Source organism: Mustelus asterias, chromosome 7 (genome assembly GCF_964213995.1).
Source record: "Mustelus asterias chromosome 7, sMusAst1.hap1.1, whole genome shotgun sequence".
Lineage (NCBI taxonomy): Eukaryota > Metazoa > Chordata > Chondrichthyes > Carcharhiniformes > Triakidae > Mustelus > Mustelus asterias.
In genome coordinates, this window is record NC_135807.1 from 20,423,740 (window position 1) to 20,443,918 (window position 20,179).

A 20,179-nucleotide genomic window follows, 5' to 3' on the forward strand; every position below is an offset into this window, starting at 1 on the left:
TTCGGTTACGTTTACTTTAGCGATGGAAAGGAATAGGTATATACCGAAGGGCAAGAGTTATAGCTGGGGGAAAGGAAATTATGATGCGATTAGGTGAGATTTAGGATGCATAGGTTGGGGAAGGAAACTGCAGGGGATGACACAATTGAAATGTGGAGCTTGTTCAAGGAACAGCTACTGGGTGTCCTTGGTAAGTATGTACCTGTCAGGCAGGGAGGAAATGGTCGAGTGAGGGAACTGTGGTTTACTAAACAAGTTTAATCTCTTGTGAAGAGGAAGAAGGAGACTTATGTAAAGATGAGACGTGAAGGCTCAGTTAGGGCGCTTGAGAGTTACAAGTTAGCCAGGAAGGACCTAAAGAGAGAGTTAAGAAGAGCCAGGAGGGGACATGAGAAGTCTTTGGCAAGTAGGATCAAGGAAAACCCTAAAGCCTTCTATAGGTATGTCAGGAATAAAAGAATGACTAGGGTAAGATTAGGGCCAGTCAAGGACAGTAGTGGGAAGTTGTGCGTGGAGCCTGAAGAGATAGGAGAGGCGCTAAATGAATATTTTTTGTCAGTATTCACGCAGGAAAAAGACAATGTTGTCGAGAAGAATACTGAGATACAGGCTACTGGACTAGATGGGATTGAGGTTAATAAGGAGGAGGTGTTAGCAATTCTGGAAAGTGTGAAAATAGATAAGTCCCCTGGGCCGGATGGGATTTATCCCAGGATTTTCTGGGAGGCTAGGGAGGAGATTGCAGAGCCTTTGGCTTTGATCTTTAGGTTGTCATTGTCTATAGGAATAGTGCCAGAAGACTGGAGGATAGCAAATGTTGTCCCCTTGTTCAAGAAGGGAAGTAGAGACAACCCTGGTAATTATAGACCAGTGAGCCTTACTTCTGTTGTGGGCAAAGTTTTGGAAAGGATTATAAGAGATAGGATTTATAATCATCTAGAAAGGAATAATTTGATTAGGGATAGTCAACGCAGTTTTGTGAAGGGTAGGTCGTGCCTCACAAACCTTATTGAGTTCTTTGAGAAGGTGACCAAAGAGGTGGATGAGGGTAAAGCAGTTGATGTGGTGTATATGGATTTCAGTAAAGCGTTTGATAAGGTTCACCACGGTAAGCCATTGCAGAAGATATAAAGGCATGGGATTGAGGGTGATTTAGCGGTTTGGATCAGGAATTGGCTAGCTGTAAGAAGACAGAGGGTGGTAGTTGATGGGAAATGTTCATCCTGGAGTTCAGTTACTAGTGGTGTACCGCAAGGATCTGTTTTGGGGCCACTGCTGTTTGTCATTTTTAGAAATGACCAGGATGAGGGCATAGAAGGATGGGTTCGTAAATTTGCAGATGACACTAAAGTCGGTGGAGTTGTAGACAGTGCGGAAGGTTGTTGCAAGTTACAGAGGGACATAGATAAGCTGCAGTGCTGGGCTGAGAGGTGACAAATGGAGTTCAATGCGGAAAAGTGAGAGGTGATTCACTTTGGAAGGAGTAACAGGATTACAGAGTACTGGGCTAATGGTAAGATACTTGGTAGTGTGGATGAACAGAGAGATCTCGGTGTCCATGTGCAGAGATCCCTGAAAATTGGCACCCAGGTTGATAGGGTTGTTAACAAGGCGTACGGAGTGTTAGCTTTTATTGGTAGAGGGATTGAGTTTCGGAGCCAGGAGGTCATGTTGCAGCTGTACAAAACTCTGGTGTGGCCGCACTTGGAGTATTGCGTACAGTTCTGGTCACCGCATTATAGGAAGGATGTAGATGCATTGGAAAGGGTGCAGAGGAGATTTACCAGGATGTTGCCTGGTATGGTGGGAAGCTCTTATGAGGAAAGGCTGAGGGACTTGAGGTTGTTTTCATTAGAGAGAAGAAGGTTAAGAGGTGACTTAATAAAGGCATACAAGATCATCAGAGGATTAGATAGGGTGGATAGTGAGAGCCTTTTTCCTCGGATGGTGATAGCTAGCACGAGGGAACATAGCTTTAAATTGAGGGGTGATAGATATAGGACAGATGTCAGAGGTAGGTTCTTCACTCAGAGTGGTAAGGGCGTGGAATGCCCTGCCTGCAGCAGTAGTGGACTCGCCAACATTAAGGGCATTTAAATGGTCATTGGATAAGCATATGGATGATATTGGAATAGTATAGGTTAGATGGGCTTTAGATTGGTTTCACTGGTCGGTGCAACATCGAGGGCCAAAGGGCCTGTCCTGCGCTGTAATGTTCTATGTGTTCTTTATGTCAAGATCCTGTAAACCTTGACTCACTTGGTACAATCTTCCAAAGAGTCAGAAAATTCTTGTTTCAAGATCTATTCCAGGATTTGAGAACATAATCGAGGTTAACACTTCAGTGAGGTGCTAAGAATGCAAACATCAACGAAGATGCCATCTTTCGGCGAAGACATTAAACCCAGATCGCATGCATGCTTTAGTGCCCATGGCATTACTAAAAATTAAACAGGAAATTCTCCTGGGGTTCTGACAATAATTTTCTTTCAATTAACACAATAGATTAATGTCATTCTTGTTATTGCGCTTTGTGGGGTTTTGCTGCACTCAACGTTGCGGCAACTTTTGCCTACAAAAAAATAAACTCACTGCACCAGAAAGTATTTCATTGTATGCAAAACACTTCAACAGTTCAGAGCTGTCCTATAACACTAGCTAAATGCAAGCCTCTGAAGCAATTTAGTCTTGAATCTGTAAATTAAGCAAAGTACATGAGATCTTTAAAAGTCACTCGGCACCTCAATCTGCTTTATTACACATGGTGCAAATTTTGTTTTAAGAAGTCGAACATGATTTTCAAATGTACCCAGACTTGCTGACTGGCTCAGTTATGAAAATGACACCTTGTTATTTTCTAAACGAGACTAGCAATTATGAATTTCTTACCCAGCTCTGGCTATAAGAAGAAACAAATATTTAACAGATCTTATAGTACAACTACAATCATTTTAGGTCTTCACAAAAGAGCAGGCAGATTTAAACAGGTTCCCAGAACTCAAAGAGACAAGGAGAGAAGCTCTGATACTGTTTTTGCACGTTAGCTTTCATTCACTATCATATTGCCAGAGGTTGAAACTTGACCACTTGTTCACAGGTGAAAACAACAACTTGCCCTTTACTGAAGCCTCTCCATTTGGTTATACTTATCAGATGCCCCACCTAAGCTGCATCAATATTGACCTGGCTAGTAACGGTAGCAAGGTGATTGTGGACTGGAGAAGTAATTCAGAGGCCTGGACTTGTGACCCAGAGACATGACTTCAGAATCCACCAAAGCAGCTGTGGAATTTAAATTCAATTAATAAGATAAATCAGGAATAAAACAGTGATCATGAATCTACCGAGTTGTCACTAATATTCTGTTTGCTGATATCCTTTACGGAAGGAATCTGCAATCCTTACCCAGTCTGACTCGAGATTCACTGCGATGTCTTAACTGTCATCTGTAATGTTCCCAAAGGTAACTAGGGATTGGCAATAAATTCTGTCCTACCCAGTGGTGTCTCCACATCCCAAACATCAATAAGATAAAATCATCAAATGACATCATAGTCCCTTCCTCTACTTTGTTACCTTTCGACATGGCTGTTCCAAGTGGTCAATCTTCCATGTCCTAACCTCTGTAAAAACTTGTGGTCATCCAAATCTCTGCTGCCTGTCTTTGTAAGTTTTAACAAGTTACATTCAGCTATCACCCCTATGCTCATTCACCTACACTGGCCCCAAGTTAAGCAACACCTTGATTTTAAATTCTCATCCTGTTTCAAATCCCTCCATGGCCATGCCCTTCCCTAGCTCTGCAATCTTCTCCAGACCTATAACCATCCAAAATATCTGTGCTCCTCCAATTCCGACCTCCTGAACATCTCTGATTTTAATCACTCTATCAGTAGCGGCCATGCCATCAGTTGCCAAGGCTCAGAGTTGTGGAATTCCCTCCCTCAGCCTCTCCACTGCTCCATTTCACTTGCGTCCTTTGAGACCTATCTCCCTAAAGCATACCTCTTTGATCAAGCTTTTAGTCAACTGTCGTCGTGGCTCCACAAAACAGATTACAGAGTCATTTATTTCTCGCCATAGGACCTCATTGCAAGACCCCATTGCTGTATTTTCTTATGTTATAATTGTGACTACTTAAAAAGTATTTCACTGGTTCTGAAGCACTTGGGTGCATCCTGAGATCATGAAAAATAAGTTAAAAGTGGGTGGCACGGTGGTTAGCACTGCTGCCTCACAGCGCCAGGGACCCGGGTTCGATTCCCAGCTTGGGCCACTGTCCGTGCGGAGTTTGCACATTCTCCCCGTGTCTGTGTGGGTGCTCCGGTCCTCCCACAGTCTGAAAGACGTGCTGGTTCGGTGCACTGACCCGAACATGCGCCGGATTGTGACGACTAGGGGAATTTCACAGTAACTTCGTTGCAGTGGTAATGTAAGCCTTACTTGTGACTAATAAATAAACTTTATTGTGGAGATGTTGGATCAAAGTTAAGAACATAAGAACTAGGACAGGAGTAGGCCATCTGGTCCCTCGAACCTGCTCCGCCATTCAATAAGATCATGGCTGAGCTTTTTGTGGACTCAGCTCCACTTACCCGCCCGCTCACCATAACCCTTAATTCCTTTACTGTTCAAACATTTATCTATCCTTGCCTTAAAAACATTCAATGAGGTAGCCTCATCTGCTTCACTGGGCAAGGAATTCCACAGATTCACAACCCTTTGTGTGAAGAAGTTCCTCCTCAATTCAGTCCTAAATCTGCTTCCCCTTATTTTGAGACTATGCCCCCTCGTTCTAGTTTCACCTGCCAGTGGAAACAACTTCCCTGCTTCTATCTTATCTATTCCCTTCATAATCTTGTATGTTTCTATAAGATCTCCCCTCATTCTTCTGAATTCCAATGAGTATAGCCCCAGTCTACTCAGTCTCTCCTCATAAGCCAACCCTCTCAACTCCGGAATCTACCTAGTGAATCTCTTCTGCACCCCCTCCAGTGCCAGTATATCCTTTCTCAAGTAAGGAGACCAAAACTGTACACAGTACTCCAGGTGTGGCCTCACCAGCACCTTATACAGCTGCAACATAACCTCGCTGTTTTTAAACTCCATTCCTCCAGCAATGAAGGACAAAATTCCATTTGCCTTCTTAATTACCTGCTGCACCTGCAAACCAACTCCTTGAGATTCCTGCACAAGGACACCCAGGTTCCTCTGCACAGCAGCATGCTGCAATTTTTTACCATTTAAATAATAGTCCATTTTACTGTTATTCCTACCAAAATGGATGACCTCACATTTACGAACATTGTACTCCATCTGCCAGATCCTCGCCCACTCACTTAGACTATGTATATTCCTTTGCAGACTTTCAGCATCCTCTGCACACTTTGCTCTGCCACTCATCTGACTGTCATCTGCGAATTTTGACACACTACACTTGGTCCCCAACTCCAAGTCATCTATGTAAATCGTAAACAATTGCAGTCCCAACACTGATCCCTGAGGTACACCACTAGTCACTGATCGCCAACCAGAAAAACACCCATTTACCCCACTCTTTGCTTTCTGTTAGTTAACCAATTCTCTATCCGTGATAATACATTACCCGTAACACCGTGCACCTTTATCTTATGCAGCAGCCTTTGGTGCGGCACCTTGTCAAATGCCTTCTGGAAATCCAGATATACACATCCACAGGTTCCCCATTGTCCACTGCGCATGTAATGTTCTCAAAGAATTTTACCAAATTAGTCAAACATGACCTGCCCTTCATGAACCCATGCTGTGTCTTACCAATGGGACAACTTATATCCAGATGTCTTGCTATTTCTTCCTTGATGATAGACTCAAGCATTTTCCCTACTACAGAAGTTAAGCTAACCGGCCTACCGTTACCCGCCTTTTGTCTACCTCCTTTTTTAAAGAGTGGCGTCACATTTGCTGTTTTCCAATCTGCGGTCAAGTACTTTTCCAGTGGAAAGGAGGTAAATTTGAGGGCAAGTTTCCTAGACACTTGCACAGCCTATTTACAGATCAGAGTGTAGCTAAAGCATACTTTCACCTGGGAACAAGATGTGGTATGCAAATACCATAAAAATAAGTAGACAGTACAGAATTTGAGTATTGCTGAAAAAAGAGACAAAGCTTTTCTCATCAGGATGCTGCAGAAATAACAATATAAGGGGAAAACAACAATTTAAAATGTTCAATAGTTTTGATTTCAATTCATTTTAAAAATCAACATCACCAGAGATTTCTTGAAACTTGCAGGTGTGTTCTGATCTTCACACAATCCAATGCTTCAGGTAGTATAACTTTTAAAATATTTACTCAATCAATGGAAGTTATGCACTGAAGATTCTTTTTCTCAAATGCAGTGATCGAAACAATGAAAGAGTTTTAAAAAGGTACAAAAAGTGTTTCTTAAAATTGTTGCATGATTAGCATGGCAGATGAGGGACATATGATGAATAGTTTGATTCACGAGTTCCGGCATGCACACAGCACGCATTATTAGTTTCACCAGCACGCACTCCATGCCGAAGGAAAATCTATCAGAATTTTTCAGAAATGTAATTTTTAATGAATCCAACTAATTAAATTTCACGTGTGTGTTGATTTACCATGGAACTGACACAACAAACTTGTTTGAGACTAGCATTAATCAATCAATGGACACAACAGCATATGAATACAATAACAAACTTTTGTTTGCCCAATTCTGTTTCTGGACCTCTGATCATGTTTTTCAATTAAAACTCAGCCATCCCCTTACTGAAGCAGAAACTGATCTGATTTCCTATCAAGCATTACAAAATGAACAAATGATTGGTGCTGTATTTGGTGTTGTTGCTTTCACGAATTAAAGGTCTAGTAAGGTCTAAGGTATTGCTTTGGTGGTGCAAATGAACATGGTTCACCTTTTGCCTTCTGTCATCATTACAAGAAAACATTTGCAACATTTGAAATAAAAGTCAGGCACAAGGGCTTGATTTTCTTGGAGTCGGGTTGACTTAAGTTTTTTTTAAAAAATGGCAAGCGAAACCCATATACTAAAATCGTGTCCCTATTTCCAGCAGATTCCATTTGTGTCAGTGGAGGGGAGGGAGCAGGGCATGAATCATACAGGCGGGGGAACCAACACTCAAGCAGAGCCATTGGAATTAGTGCTGAGTTCAAGCAGGCTCCATTTTGTTTGCACCAAAGGCCTGAACCTATATTCTGACAGTTACTATGTTAAGGAGGAGACATAAACACTCTTGAAGGGCATAGGAGGTTTGTTAATTAACATGATTTGGAGTTACTTAATTCCTTAGTCCTTTAAACAAGAAAAAAACAGAGGATGCACCTGTTAAAGTAAAAAACAAACACACAGCTGGAGTGCATTGATTGACAGGCCACCTGATGCAATTTAGAAAATAAAATTCACCTATTCCTACAGTTACAATAGACTTCATTGTTGACATCTTCCAAGGTTACTAATACAGCTAAGCCCATTATGAATTTGTGTCTGAGTTTCAAATGCTCCAAAGTCACTTAGTTTAGTTGTAGGCTGAGTTCAGATTTTGCTGACAGTCTTAATAGGCTATTAAAGAATTCACAGTCCTTGATGTCATTAGTGAATAGAAGTTTGCTTTTATAATGGATTGACCACTTAAAATGATTTAGAATCTTTGAATAGATTTTCAGGAATTGGAGTTTGTTTTTCGGTATCAAGGAGTAAGAACTTGCTTTTTTGTTAGAAGTTTATATTTTTTCATCTCAACGTGACTCCTGAGGTCCATCCATAGTGGATACTGAATGAATGGATAAGGAAGTGGTACATAAGTATGAAGTAGCATGGGGAAACATGGAGATAGCACAGGGATTTGAGATGGTACGGAGATGGCATGAGAAAATAATGCTAAAAGGATATTCTACTCAAATTGTCTTTCTTTTTGGCTCCAGACTCCTTAAGCTGTAAGCATCACATTTTGGCAAATAGACTGCCTCCATGGTAGCCATCAGGAGATATTTTTCAGGTTTTTTAGCCCTGCAATTTGGGGCCTTTTCACAAGAGCCTTGCTCCAGTGAACCACTCATATGAACATGAGGCAAACTGGCATTTGAACCTGATGTTCCCCAATGAGATTCCACTCTCCTGCTGGAACTATATCAATTTTCTGTCTATATTGTCTTTAACCTTGTCACAAAGCTTTAATTTCTGAATTACTTACAGGGCTCATGTAAATTCCTTGATGCACATCACCGAACTGCCCCTCTCCAATGCAGCGCCCCAGTTCAATTCTTTCCCTCTGTATCTCATAATCCCTGGCTGTAAAAAGTGGAGAAAATTAGTTATTAAATCAACTTTCGTGACAAATTATATTTTCGTGTTTATAAAGTGAGAAAAGGTTACACACTAAATGACACACAAGTTGGCACAATTATATTCATCCAACAGGCAGCAAGCACAATAATCAGGCAACAATTAATAAACAGTTTCATTACCTTCATCTATCCCATAGCTTTCTGCATTGCAATTGGGAGTAGGGGGAAGAAAATCAAAAGCAGTGTACATTACAGTTTCTGTAGATAAGTATGGAACAAAGCAATTTATGTAGCATAGTATTGCAATGAATGCTGAACAATGGATTAAACCATTAGTTCTTCTGTGCAAAAAGCTACAAACACACAAAAGAAACTAACAATTTAGTGTAAAAATTTTTATACATGGAAAAATTAAGACGGTGGTTTTCTCTCGTTATAAATTGGTAGAGCAAAAAAAAGAATCTGCATTTACACATCCCTTTTCATAATCTCAGGGTGCCCGAAAGAATTTCCAGCCAATTAAGTACTTCTGAAACGTTGTAATGTAGTAAACATAGTTGTATACTGCAATCTCTCATGCAGAAATGTGGTAAAAACCATACAATCTATTTTCTTGACGTTGGTCGAGGTATGAACATGGGCCAGGACACCGGGTATATGCTTCTGCTCTTCTTCAAAATAGTGCCCTAGGATCTTCCACATCCAAATGAGAGAGCAGGTGGGGCCTCGGTTTAACATCTCACCCCAAAGATGGCACCTCCGACAGCGCAGTCAGGGTAAAATAATGGTTTGTGGCATAATTTAAATGATTCTTGTTATTTGATCAATTTATAAAGATTTTATTAAACTTTGAACTTGTACACTGACCAAATAGTATGTTCAAGAGAAAAGTCTATGTGGAATAAACCAAAATAGTAAAAGCACAGAGAATAATAACAATTACCAATCTTTATATAGTGTCTTTAATGCAATAAAACATTCCAAGGCACTTCACAGGAGCATAAGAAAACAAAATATAACAGAGTCACACAAGGAGATATTAGATAAGATAACCAAAACCTTGGACAAAGAAGTGGGTTTTAAGGAGTTTCTTAAAAAGGAAAATTAGATCGAGAGGTGGAGAAGGGCAGCAGGGAGAAATCCATGGGGCATCGGCAAATGAAGGCACTGCCACCAATGATGCAGTAATTATAATTGGGGATGCCAGATTTATAATTGAAGAGGCTAGAATTAGCTGAGCACTGATATCTTTGGACAGTTAAAAGGTTGGAGGCAAGGTCATTTAGCGATTTAAAAACATGCAAAAAAAGAGAATTTTAAAATCGAGATGTTTGAATGGGAGTCATTGTTGGTCAGTGGACACAGATGTGAAATGCAACCAGGTGCAAGCTAGGACATGGTCAGCAGAGTTTAGGATGACCGCAAGTTTACACAGGATAGAATATGGCAGACCAACCAGGAGTGCATTGGAAAAGTCAAGTCTAGAGGAACAAACGCATGAATAAGGGTTTCTGCAGCAGATGAGCTGAGGCAAGGACAAAAGCGGATCATGGCACGTTGGTGGACATAGGCAGTCTTAATGATGGTATAAATGTGGTCAAAGGGTCATGCCAGGGTGAAATGTCATGCTACGGTTGCAAACAGTCTGGTTTAGTCCCATAATTGCCAGGGAAGCAGATGGAGTCAGTAGCGTGGCAACAAAGCTAGAGGTGGGACTGAAAACAATGGTTTGGACATTTTATTACAGTAAAGGTGCTATAAAAATATAAGTTGTTGTTGTTTAGTCAATGCATTATTTAATTGAAATAAATTTCTGCTCATCCAGTACTGGATGCCGGATAAGCTGTCTGATAATTTAGCAACAGTGAAGGAGTCAGAGAGATGGTTACAAATAAAACCATAGCACAAAGTTACATGAAATTATTTTCAGCTTTGGCAATGAACTATTTCAACTGTAGAACTTCTAAATTTGTCAAAAACAAAGTATTTAGAGAAGCTTGATCACCAAAAGGAGGATGTTCCACATGTACTATACAGACAGAAAGTCTAATGAGGAAATGGCTGGAGAAGAGAGGAAATTAGAGAATAACATCAAAGGGAGATTATTCAAACAGATGAGAGACAGAGATGATTATGGGGAGGGAAGGTCGATGGTGCAGGCAAATGCAGGAGACAGAAGCAGGGGAGAAAATGGATCATGGATATATTGGGCTGGATGCAGTTGGCTTATGTGGAATGTGTGAGGGCAGCGCAGGACAAACAGAGCTGAAGATCCATGGCAGTCTACAATTTGAAAAGAAGATGACGCTAAACAGAGAACAACAATCACCCCAAGTCCGAACTCAGCCCACTCACGATAACCCACTGCCCTCCAACCCACCAAGAGTTCATCCAATCCCGTCTCAAAAATATTTGAAGACTCCACCTCCACTCTGTGTGAAAAAGCTTTGCCTCATCTGTGTCTCAAATGGACGCCACCCCATTTCCAAATCATAACCCCCCCAGCTAGACATTTTGGAAAGATGATAGCATTAAAGAACGAACAAAGGTCACCAAATATTAGTCAAATGGACACTATTATCAATGCTGTAGTCACAGAATCGTTACAGTATAGAAGGCAGCCATTTGGCCCATCAAGTCTGTTCTGGCTCTCTGAAAGAGCATTCCACCCAGCCCACACCCCCACAAGAGGAAACACCCTCGCCACATTCTCTCTGCCCAGGCCCCTCAGAATCCCAAGTTCCAATCAAGCTGCCCTCTACCCCTCCAAACTCCAGCGGGCACAAGCTGAGCCTGTCCAACCCTTCCCCACAGAGTGATTGCAGAATTATTGTATGATTAGCATACGTCAATCTGCATCCCTTCCAACAAGAAAAACACGAAGTCTTCAAATTTGGATCACCTTCAGTGCTTTGTGAATCAGTAGTATACAGAGCTATCCCACTGTCCTTTCATCTCATCTCAGAGATCTGGGGTCAAAGGAATGAAAGGGAGCAGCAAATAAAGCATAATCATTTTAACTGTAACATAGAATGATGCATTTAACTAAACGTTCAGCGTGGGCATTTGGATTTTCCTTGATTTGCACACACAACTTCAATTATCTATTTATCAGGAAAGTTTACTTCGCTTTAATATAAAAATTTGCCTAAAATTGCTTGTAAAGAGTTCTGCTAGTTGGACAAATTGGACCACATGATTAATGTATTTGTGCAGAGCTTCTAAAACATAGGCTGTTAAAAGATACCAGGAAATATGGGTTTTCTCCTTTAATCCCAAATTAACAGTGAATCGTATCAAAGTCTTATGGTGCGGTGATAGCAGCTCTACCTCCAAGTCAGAAGCTCCAGGTTTAAGTCCCACTCCGGGACCTGTTGGCCACAGAAGGAACTTCCATAATATGGCCAGACTGATTGTCAACCAGCAAAACCTTCCAATACATTTATGTTAGGCACTAAGAGCAGGAGAGTCTCCATGTCAGAAGCTGCAGAAGGCAACGGCAAACCATAGTATCTTGCCAAGTGTAACCATGGACCATCACATGGTTGTCAACAGCCTCTTAGGCAGAGAGAGAGAGAGAGAGCTAATTTCGATTGGCAGAAATGGTTCTAGGCCATTTCAAAACAGTGGTCTGAGTGAGGAAGGCAGCAGAGGTTAAAAACGATTGTTCTATCCGTGGAGTCTGAGGAGACCTCCTGCATTTCCTTGTTCCACAAAATGAATATTGTTAACAAAACAATTTCTGTACAAAATGGCTGCTGTGTTTCCCACATTACAACTGTGACTACACTTGGAGTACTTTATAGGTAGTAAAGCACATTTGGGACATCCTGGCATCATGAAGGGGTTATATAAATGCAAGTCTTTCTTTTTATAATGCCTTTTACCTGCCTCCTCTCCTTCATCGAGCACCCATACCTTCCCCTCCCATTGCAAACTTAATCTCAAAATATCCTTATCACGGTACTTTTATCTTCACTTGCCAACTCCCCTCCCTCACAATTGCTCACCACTATCCGAGTGCCTTCATACCCTCTCACAAACCATGACCATCCCAATCAGCACAATATCCAACAACTCTCTGTCAGGTGGACTATATCCTTAACAGTCCTGTCCATATCACAAGTGCCATAACTATTGCTCCAAGTGGTCTGACATGCCGCAATTTCTATCTCAGTTCTCCAAGGTCTTTGTACCAGAAGCAATGTTCCTGACCAGTTCACAAATGCCAGAATCACTTGCCCAATATTAGAGATTGAGATAACTCCCCCAAATCCTGACTTGTATGATATGCAGATCCCATTTATTTATCTGCAACAATGTTCATAGCATCTCCCTGAGTCACAATGAGTTAAAATGGATACAAGGTAGTTAACTTAGTTTAATAGCAATCATGGGTTTATTTTCCAAACAAATATAGACACATGAGAGCCTGGAAGTATCAATGGCACTCCTACTCCGTATTGAAACAGTTTAATTTAATCATAGAAACATAGAAAATAGAGTAGGCCATTCGGCCCCTCAAGCCAGCTCCACGATTCAATATGATCATGGTTGATCCTGAAGCTCAAAACCATACTCATGCACTCTCCCCTTCACAGCTTGAAAGTCTAGAAATCTATTTCCTTCTTAAATATATTCAGTGACTTGGCCTTCTGTAGTAGAGAATTCCACAGGTTTACCTCCCAATGAGTGAAGAAATTTCTCTTCATCGTAGTCCTTTGTACATCAACATTTCTCAATCTATTACCATTTGAAGAATACTCTGCCATTCTCCTTCTCTGTTCAAAGTAGATAAATTCACATCTTTCCACATTATGCTGCACCTGCTATGTATTTATCCATTCACTCAACTTGTCTGAATCACCTCGAAGCCTCTTAAAACCCTCCTCAGCACTCGCATTCCCACCAAGTTGCGTGTTGCCAGCAAACTTGGAAAAATTACTTTTGGTTCCCTCATCCATTTATTCCTAATCTCAGTTTCCTATTTACTAATCTTTTCTCAAACACTGCAAACCGGAGGTTCATATGATATACTCTGTCCTAATGGTCATTTCACTTTACACCATAGGCAGTTAGCATATATGCAAAGAAAAAGGTGCAATTTTGTCCACCTTTGCTTTTGATATGAACTCATTGGTGTGTGCTGATTATAGGATCATGAAGCCTGGGCTTCATTCATCCACTGATACTTGCTTCCAATTGGCTGCTGCTAAGTATGTGCTTGGTAAAAACAACCAGATTCATGGCCTTGCCAAGAACAACACTACCCCTGTCCACCATCATGAATTGAAAGACGGGAAGACAGTGGCGTATTGGTAATGTCACAAGACTAATAACCTACAGGCTTAGGTTAACGCTCTGGAGACACTGGTTTGAATCCCACCACAGCAGTTGGTGGAATTTAAATTCAATTAATTAAGAAATTTGAAATTGAAAGCTAGTCTCATTAATGGTGACCCCAAAACTATCATTGCTTACTGTAAAAACATATCTGGTCTACTGTGTTTTCAGAAAATAAATCTGCCATTCTTACCTTGTCTGGACTACATGTGACTCCAGACCCACTCTTAACTACCCTCTGAAATGGTCTAGCATATCACTCAGTTGTACCAAACCCTTACAGAAAAATTGAAGTAAATGGAGCAGGTGGCAGCTGACTCAAGGAGAATTAGTGATAGGTAACAAATGCTGACTTTGTCAGCGATGTTGACATCCCAAGAAAGATTAAACAAAAACATGATTTCAGAATAAATTTGGAGCAAAAATAGGACTTGGAAAAATGAGCACCAGAAATTTACTTATACTAAATTTCCAGTGATTTTTGACTGGACTAATACATTTCAATTCCTGAGCACTCAATATTATAAGGTGAGGTGACAACTTCTCGAAGATGCAAGTAATTTGTTTTCTATTCAGCAACAGGTTCACAGGAGGTCAAATAACCAAAGATGAAAATTAAACACTTGCTAAGAAGCTGAAATAAAACACAGAAAATCGAAGGTAGTCAGTCAGTATGACAGCGTGAATAAACAATCCCATCTAAAGCCTCATTTCATCATTCAGACACTGACTGACTTAGTCTACATTTTCAGCTTTTCTGTTTTGTCAATTCATTTATTAATTCATGGCAATGTTTGAGACAGAAGCAAACATAGAACAATGATATGTTTCAAATCTTTAAAGCGTTGCTCCTCCCAATCTCTAATTTCTTCTTGCCCTGCAACCCTTGGAGATATCCGCACACCCCCAATTCCAGCCTCTTGAGCATCCTTGATGTTAGTGACTTCATCATTGGCATCTGTCCCTTCAGCTGCTAAGGACTTAAGCTCTGGAAATCCCCCACTGAAATCCACCACCTCTCCTGCTCCCTCAACTTCTCCACCTCTCTTTCCTCCTCCAAGCCACTCCTTAAAATCTAATTCTTTGACCAAGCTTTTCGTCCTCATGTGGCGCTGTGCCAAAATGTGTTTGGTAACACCCTATGAAACACCTTGAGATGTTGGACAACATTAAATGTACTATTGAAATACGTGTTGCAGTTGCATAATGTTTGTTACAAGGGATTATTAGCCTTTTCCTCTAGCAGACGTCAAAACATTGGAATTTTCAAAGAAAATGTGTAGCAATATTGATCTGTCTCAGAAAATACATCAATATTTGTAATTAAAAGTGTAAATAATATATAACTGAGAAAATAATAGGAGATTTTAAACTGTCCCATGAATGTGCATTTTTTTTTCACTTACAGCACTCATGCAGTATGGTCATTCAAGTTTAGCATTAGGTGCTACCGTAATTTACTACCCCAAATACCAGTGATATAGTATAGGGTACGTTATGGAAAACAGCACTCACAAAAATTCAAGTAACAGTTGTAGTCAAATCTACTGTCATGCTTCGTATGAGCTATTCAACTAGTCCAGTCATAAACAACTTGTAAGTATCCATTATCCATTCATCGTGACCACAGATCACTGTGCAATTTGGATGAATCACTGCAGAAATTCATTCACCCTCAGTTCTCCCATGATCAATATACTCTGTACTACTTCAATACTGCAGTGCTAATCACAGAACCGTCTTTTCATATTTTAAAGAGCTGTGTCCAAAGAAAAAATATGAAGCAGAATAATGGGACCAAATAGCCAAGCACTTTGCTTTACTTTGGGTTTGAAAAGAAACAAATGTTAACAATTTATCAAATGCCACTGGATTAAGTATTAACAAAACTAACCAGCAGTGAGTAACTTCACTCAGCCACACAAGTTTCAAGAAGTGCTCAGCACAAGAAACAAACTGGTGCCTGAAGATTTAGCTTTTGAACAAGGGACTATGAAATTGAATGACATATTCTATACAACAGCATTCTAAGTATTTTTAAACAATGTCAAAAACTATTTTTAAGCAAGTTGTTTTTCCACTGTAAATCTAGCCAGCATTTGAATGAACTCCGAATGCCTCAGATGAGACACACTTGTACAAACCCGATGCCTATGTACACATTTCCTATTCAACAGACGTTTAAATATGAGCCACATACAGCCATTACACGAGCAAATGTACTTACTGGAGGGCATGGTGTATGTGTCCTCTTCATCTATGATCTCTGCATAGTCATCGGTTTCTGCAAGTGAAGAACCACGCATTTTAGTTGAGTTTGCTCAAGGCACAAACCGTTTCTAATTAAAAACTTAGACACACAGCAGAAGGAAGAAGATTAATGTCCCCTTTCCTTTTAGACAGGGCTGAAGCCCACGCTTTTGAAAAAAAAACTCTTAGATTTCACTGAACCGCTATTACAGAAAGTGACGTCTGTGGACAGCCAGAATGCAAAGCTATTTCTGGAGAATAAGATGACATCATCCAGTCATAAGTACAGCCTTCCCTCTAGAAAAAGGAAGAACAGCAAGTAGGGGGATGATTCCTGACGGGATGGAAAAAGCATCAACAAATGTTAAACAAAACAGAAAAGCTATGACCTGTGTTTGAAACACGCTGTGGTTTAAATTAAGCAAACTTCACATACAAGGTCTGTATGCCACAGCAAGCTCAAAAATTGCAAAAACCCTTTATGTTGGCCCCCTGTGATTTACATAAAATGTCAAGGCTCTATCTGGCCAAGGTTATTATCGAGCAGTACAACACAAGGGAAAACAAAGGTGGTCTTTGCCCAGAATTCAGTTCTGATGACTTCCCACACATTAACATTTCTGGCACTTTGCCTTGTAACTATGGTTAAAAAGAAGTATTTCATTTGGAACATTCGTGCTAGTTAAATGTAACGTAACTTGAGAAAAATATTTCCTTGGAATATATTCTTTTGAATACACATCCTGCAGTGTTTCAAGATTTGGGTAAATACCTAATGGATTTCCCAGAAAAGTGAAGTACAAAATTTGTACTTGCACTTTACGGTTTCAATGTAATAAAATGTCCCAGGACAATAAAAAATATCAGAGTGAGTAAAATGGCAAGTTCAGGGTAGTAAGTAAATGTGAGAGAGATAGATTTTGATAAGTTTTTGAAGGAGGGTAGCAAATCAAAGCTGGGTGGTATAAGGAGAGGATTCTGAAATAAGCGGCTGAAATGGTTCTGCTGTCAAAAGTAAAGGAGGAATGCAAAGTGAGTCATAAGAATGAATGATATGTACAGAAACAGAATCTGCATTGAGATGGAATGATAGGAAGTGGTGGGGCCATGAAAAGCATCTGTGGACAAGTGCAAGGATTTTGAAATCCATCCAAAAACGCCATCAAGTGAAAAAGTGAAAATGGAGGCAAGTCAACAAAGGGGCAGTACTGGCAGGCATGTGGGTGGTGGAGTGTTGAACATATAGCAATTTCCTGTAGGGGAGAATTTTGATGTCTGTCAAGGAGAGTACTGCAGTAACTGAGCCAGCAAATAACAAAGTTTCAGGGGTAGGAGGAATGAAATAGGGTCAGGAGCAGCAATTTTGCAAAGATAATTTTTGCGGTAACTGGCACTGATCACAGTGCTTTACCATTTTCTCAATATCGGCACTGATGCTTGGCCATAGCTTCTTGCAAGCATTTTAATTTTCCATGTCCAGGTGGGCACTGTGAAACTCTGCAAGGTGCAATTCCCTGCCTTGTACAGGGATGACTACTCTCGCTCTCCATAGGATCATGCCAGCCTCGCAACCAGGGTTAATTTTTCCTAACGTGGTATGGCTTCACGTCTTCTGAAATCATCTCATTCTGTCAACCAGCTGTTTCTGATCTTTGATAATATGGGTCTGGTGTTTGTGCATTCATAGGCTGACAAGAGCAGTACCCAGTTGATTCCTGGTTGGTGCAAGCAATGGAATGACCTCATCATCCTTGAAAAGACCCAACAGTGGCTTGCCTTAACAACTGTAAAATGTCTATTGTAGACATATTGGTATCCATACACCATAGATAGCCCTTCTTTTTCTATCTCAACTTCTGTAATAGGTCTCTCAGACCTATCATCTAGTCTATGCGATAAAACTGCCCGAATGCCAAATGGGGAGCCGTCACATAAAGAACAAAGAACAATACAGCACAGGAACAGGTCCTTCGGCCCTCCAAGCCCGTGCTGCTCCCTGGTCCAAACTAGACCATTCTTTTGTATCCCTCCATTCCCACTCCGTTCATGTGGCTATCTAGATAAATCTTAAACGTTCCCAGTGTGTCCGCCTCCACCACCTTGCCTGGCAGCGCATTCCAGGCCCCCACCACCCTCTGTGTAAAATATGTCCTTCTGATATCTGTGTTAAACCTCCCCCCCTTCACCTTGAACCTATGACCCCTCGTGGACGTCACCACCGACCTGGGGAAAAGCTTCCCACCGTTCACCCTATCTATGCCTTTCATAATTTTATACACCTCTATTAAGTCTCCGCTCATCCTCCGTCTTTCCAGGGAGAACAACCCCAGTTTACCCAATCTCTCCTCATAACTAAGCCCCTCCATACCAGGCAACATCCTGGTAAACCTCCTCTGTACTCTCTCCAAAGCCTCCACGTCCTTCTGGTAGTGTGGCGACCAGAACTGGACGCAGTATTCCAAATGCGGCCGAACCAACGTTCTATACAACTGCAACATCAGACTCCAACTTTTATACTCTATGCCCTATCCTATAAAGGCAAGCATGCCATATGCCTTCTTCACCATCTTCTCCACCTGTGACGTCACCTTCAAGGATCTGTGGACTTGCACACCCAGGTCCCTCTGCGTATCTACACCCTTTATGGTTCTGCCATTTATCGTATAGCTCCTCCCTACATTATTTCTACCAAAATGCATCACTTCGCATTTATCTGGATTGAACTCCATCTGCCATTTCTTTGCCCAAATTTCCAGCCTATCTATATCCTTCTGTAGCCTCTGACAATGCTCCTCACTATCTGCAAGTCCTGCCAATTTTGTGTCGTTCCCAAACTTACTGATCACCCCAGTTACACCTTCTTCCAGATCGTTTATATAAATCACAAACAGCAGAGGTCCCAATACAGAGCCCTGCGGAACACCACTAGTCACAGGCCTCCAGCCGGAAAAAGACCCTTCCACTATCACCCTCTGTCTTCTGTGACCAAGATGTGGAGATGCCGGCGTTGGACTGGGGTAAACACAGTAAGAAGTTTAACAACACCAGGTTAAAGTCCAACAGGTTTATTTGGTAGCAAAAGCCACACAAGCTTTCGGAGCTCTAAGCCCCTTCTTCAGGTGAGTGGGAATTCTGTTCACAAACAGAGCTTATAAAGACACAGACTCAATTTACATGAATAATGGTTGGAATGCGAATACTTACAACTAATCAAGTCTTTAAGAAACAAAACAATGTGAATGGAGAGAGCATCAAAACAGGCTAAAAAGATGTGTATTGTCTCCAGACAAGACAGCCAGTGAAACTCTGCAGGTCCACGCAACTGTGGGAGTTACAAATAGTGTGACATGAACCCAATATCCCGGTTGAGGCCGTCCTCGTGTGTGCGGAACTTGGCTATCAGTTTCTGCTCAGCGACTCTGCGCTGTCGTGTGTCGCGAAGGCCGCCTTGGAGAACGCTTACCCGAATATCAGAGGCCGAATGCCCGTGACCGCTGAAGTGCTCCCCAACAGGAAGGCCATCTCGACACCCCCACTTCTTGCCTTCAAACAACCGCACAACCTCAAACAGACCATTGTCCGCAGCAAACTACCCAGCCTTCAGGAGAACAGTGACCATGACACCACACAACCCTGCCACAGCAACCTCTGCAAGACGTGCCGGATCATCGACACAGATGCCATCATCTCACGTGAGAACACCATCCACCAGGTACACGGTACATACTCTTGCAATTCGGCCAATGTTGTCTACCTGATACGCTGCAAGAAAGGATGTCCCGAGGCATGGTACATTGGGGAAACTATGCAGACGCTGCGACAACGGATGAATGAACACCGCTCGACAATCACCAGGCAAGACTGTTCTCTTCCTGTTGGGGAGCACTTCAGCGGTCACGGACATTCGGCCTCTGATATTCGGGTAAGCGTTCTCCAAGGCGGCCTTCGCGACACACGACAGCGCAGAGTCGCTGAGCAGAAACTGATAGCCAAGTTCCGCACACACGAGGACGGCCTCAACCGGGATATTGGGTTCATGTCACACTATTTGTAACTCCCACAGTTGCGTGGACCTGCAGAGTTTCACTGGCTGTCTTGTCTGGAGACAATACACATCTTTTTAGCCTGTCTTGATGCTCTCTCCATTCACATTGTTTTGTTTCTTAAAGACTTGATTAGTTGTAAGTATTCGCATTCCAACCATTATTCATGTAAATTGAGTCTGTGTCTTTATAAGCTCTGTTTGTGAACAGAATTCCCACTCACCTGAAGAAGG

The 20,179-nt window shown here is 41.5% G+C and overlaps 1 protein-coding gene across 29 annotated transcripts in view; it reads right to left on the bottom strand.

The window, feature by feature from the left end:
• Positions 1-20,179, bottom strand: part of LOC144495599 (focal adhesion kinase 1) — a 528,227-nt gene that overhangs the window by 133,054 nt on the left and 374,994 nt on the right. For 15 of the 29 annotated variants that reach the window (XM_078215781.1, XM_078215777.1, XM_078215774.1 and 12 more), the window contains 2 exons: positions 15,881-15,937; positions 8,217-8,314 (listed from right to left, as the gene is read on the bottom strand). In XM_078215781.1, coding sequence (XP_078071907.1) covers positions 8,217-8,314; positions 15,881-15,937 — 155 coding nt within the window. Of the gene's footprint in view, positions 1-8,216; positions 8,315-8,490; positions 8,512-15,880; positions 15,938-20,179 lie in introns of all 29 variants that reach the window. The other 14 variants (XM_078215780.1, XM_078215769.1, XM_078215772.1 and 11 more) reach the window with 1 other exon arrangement.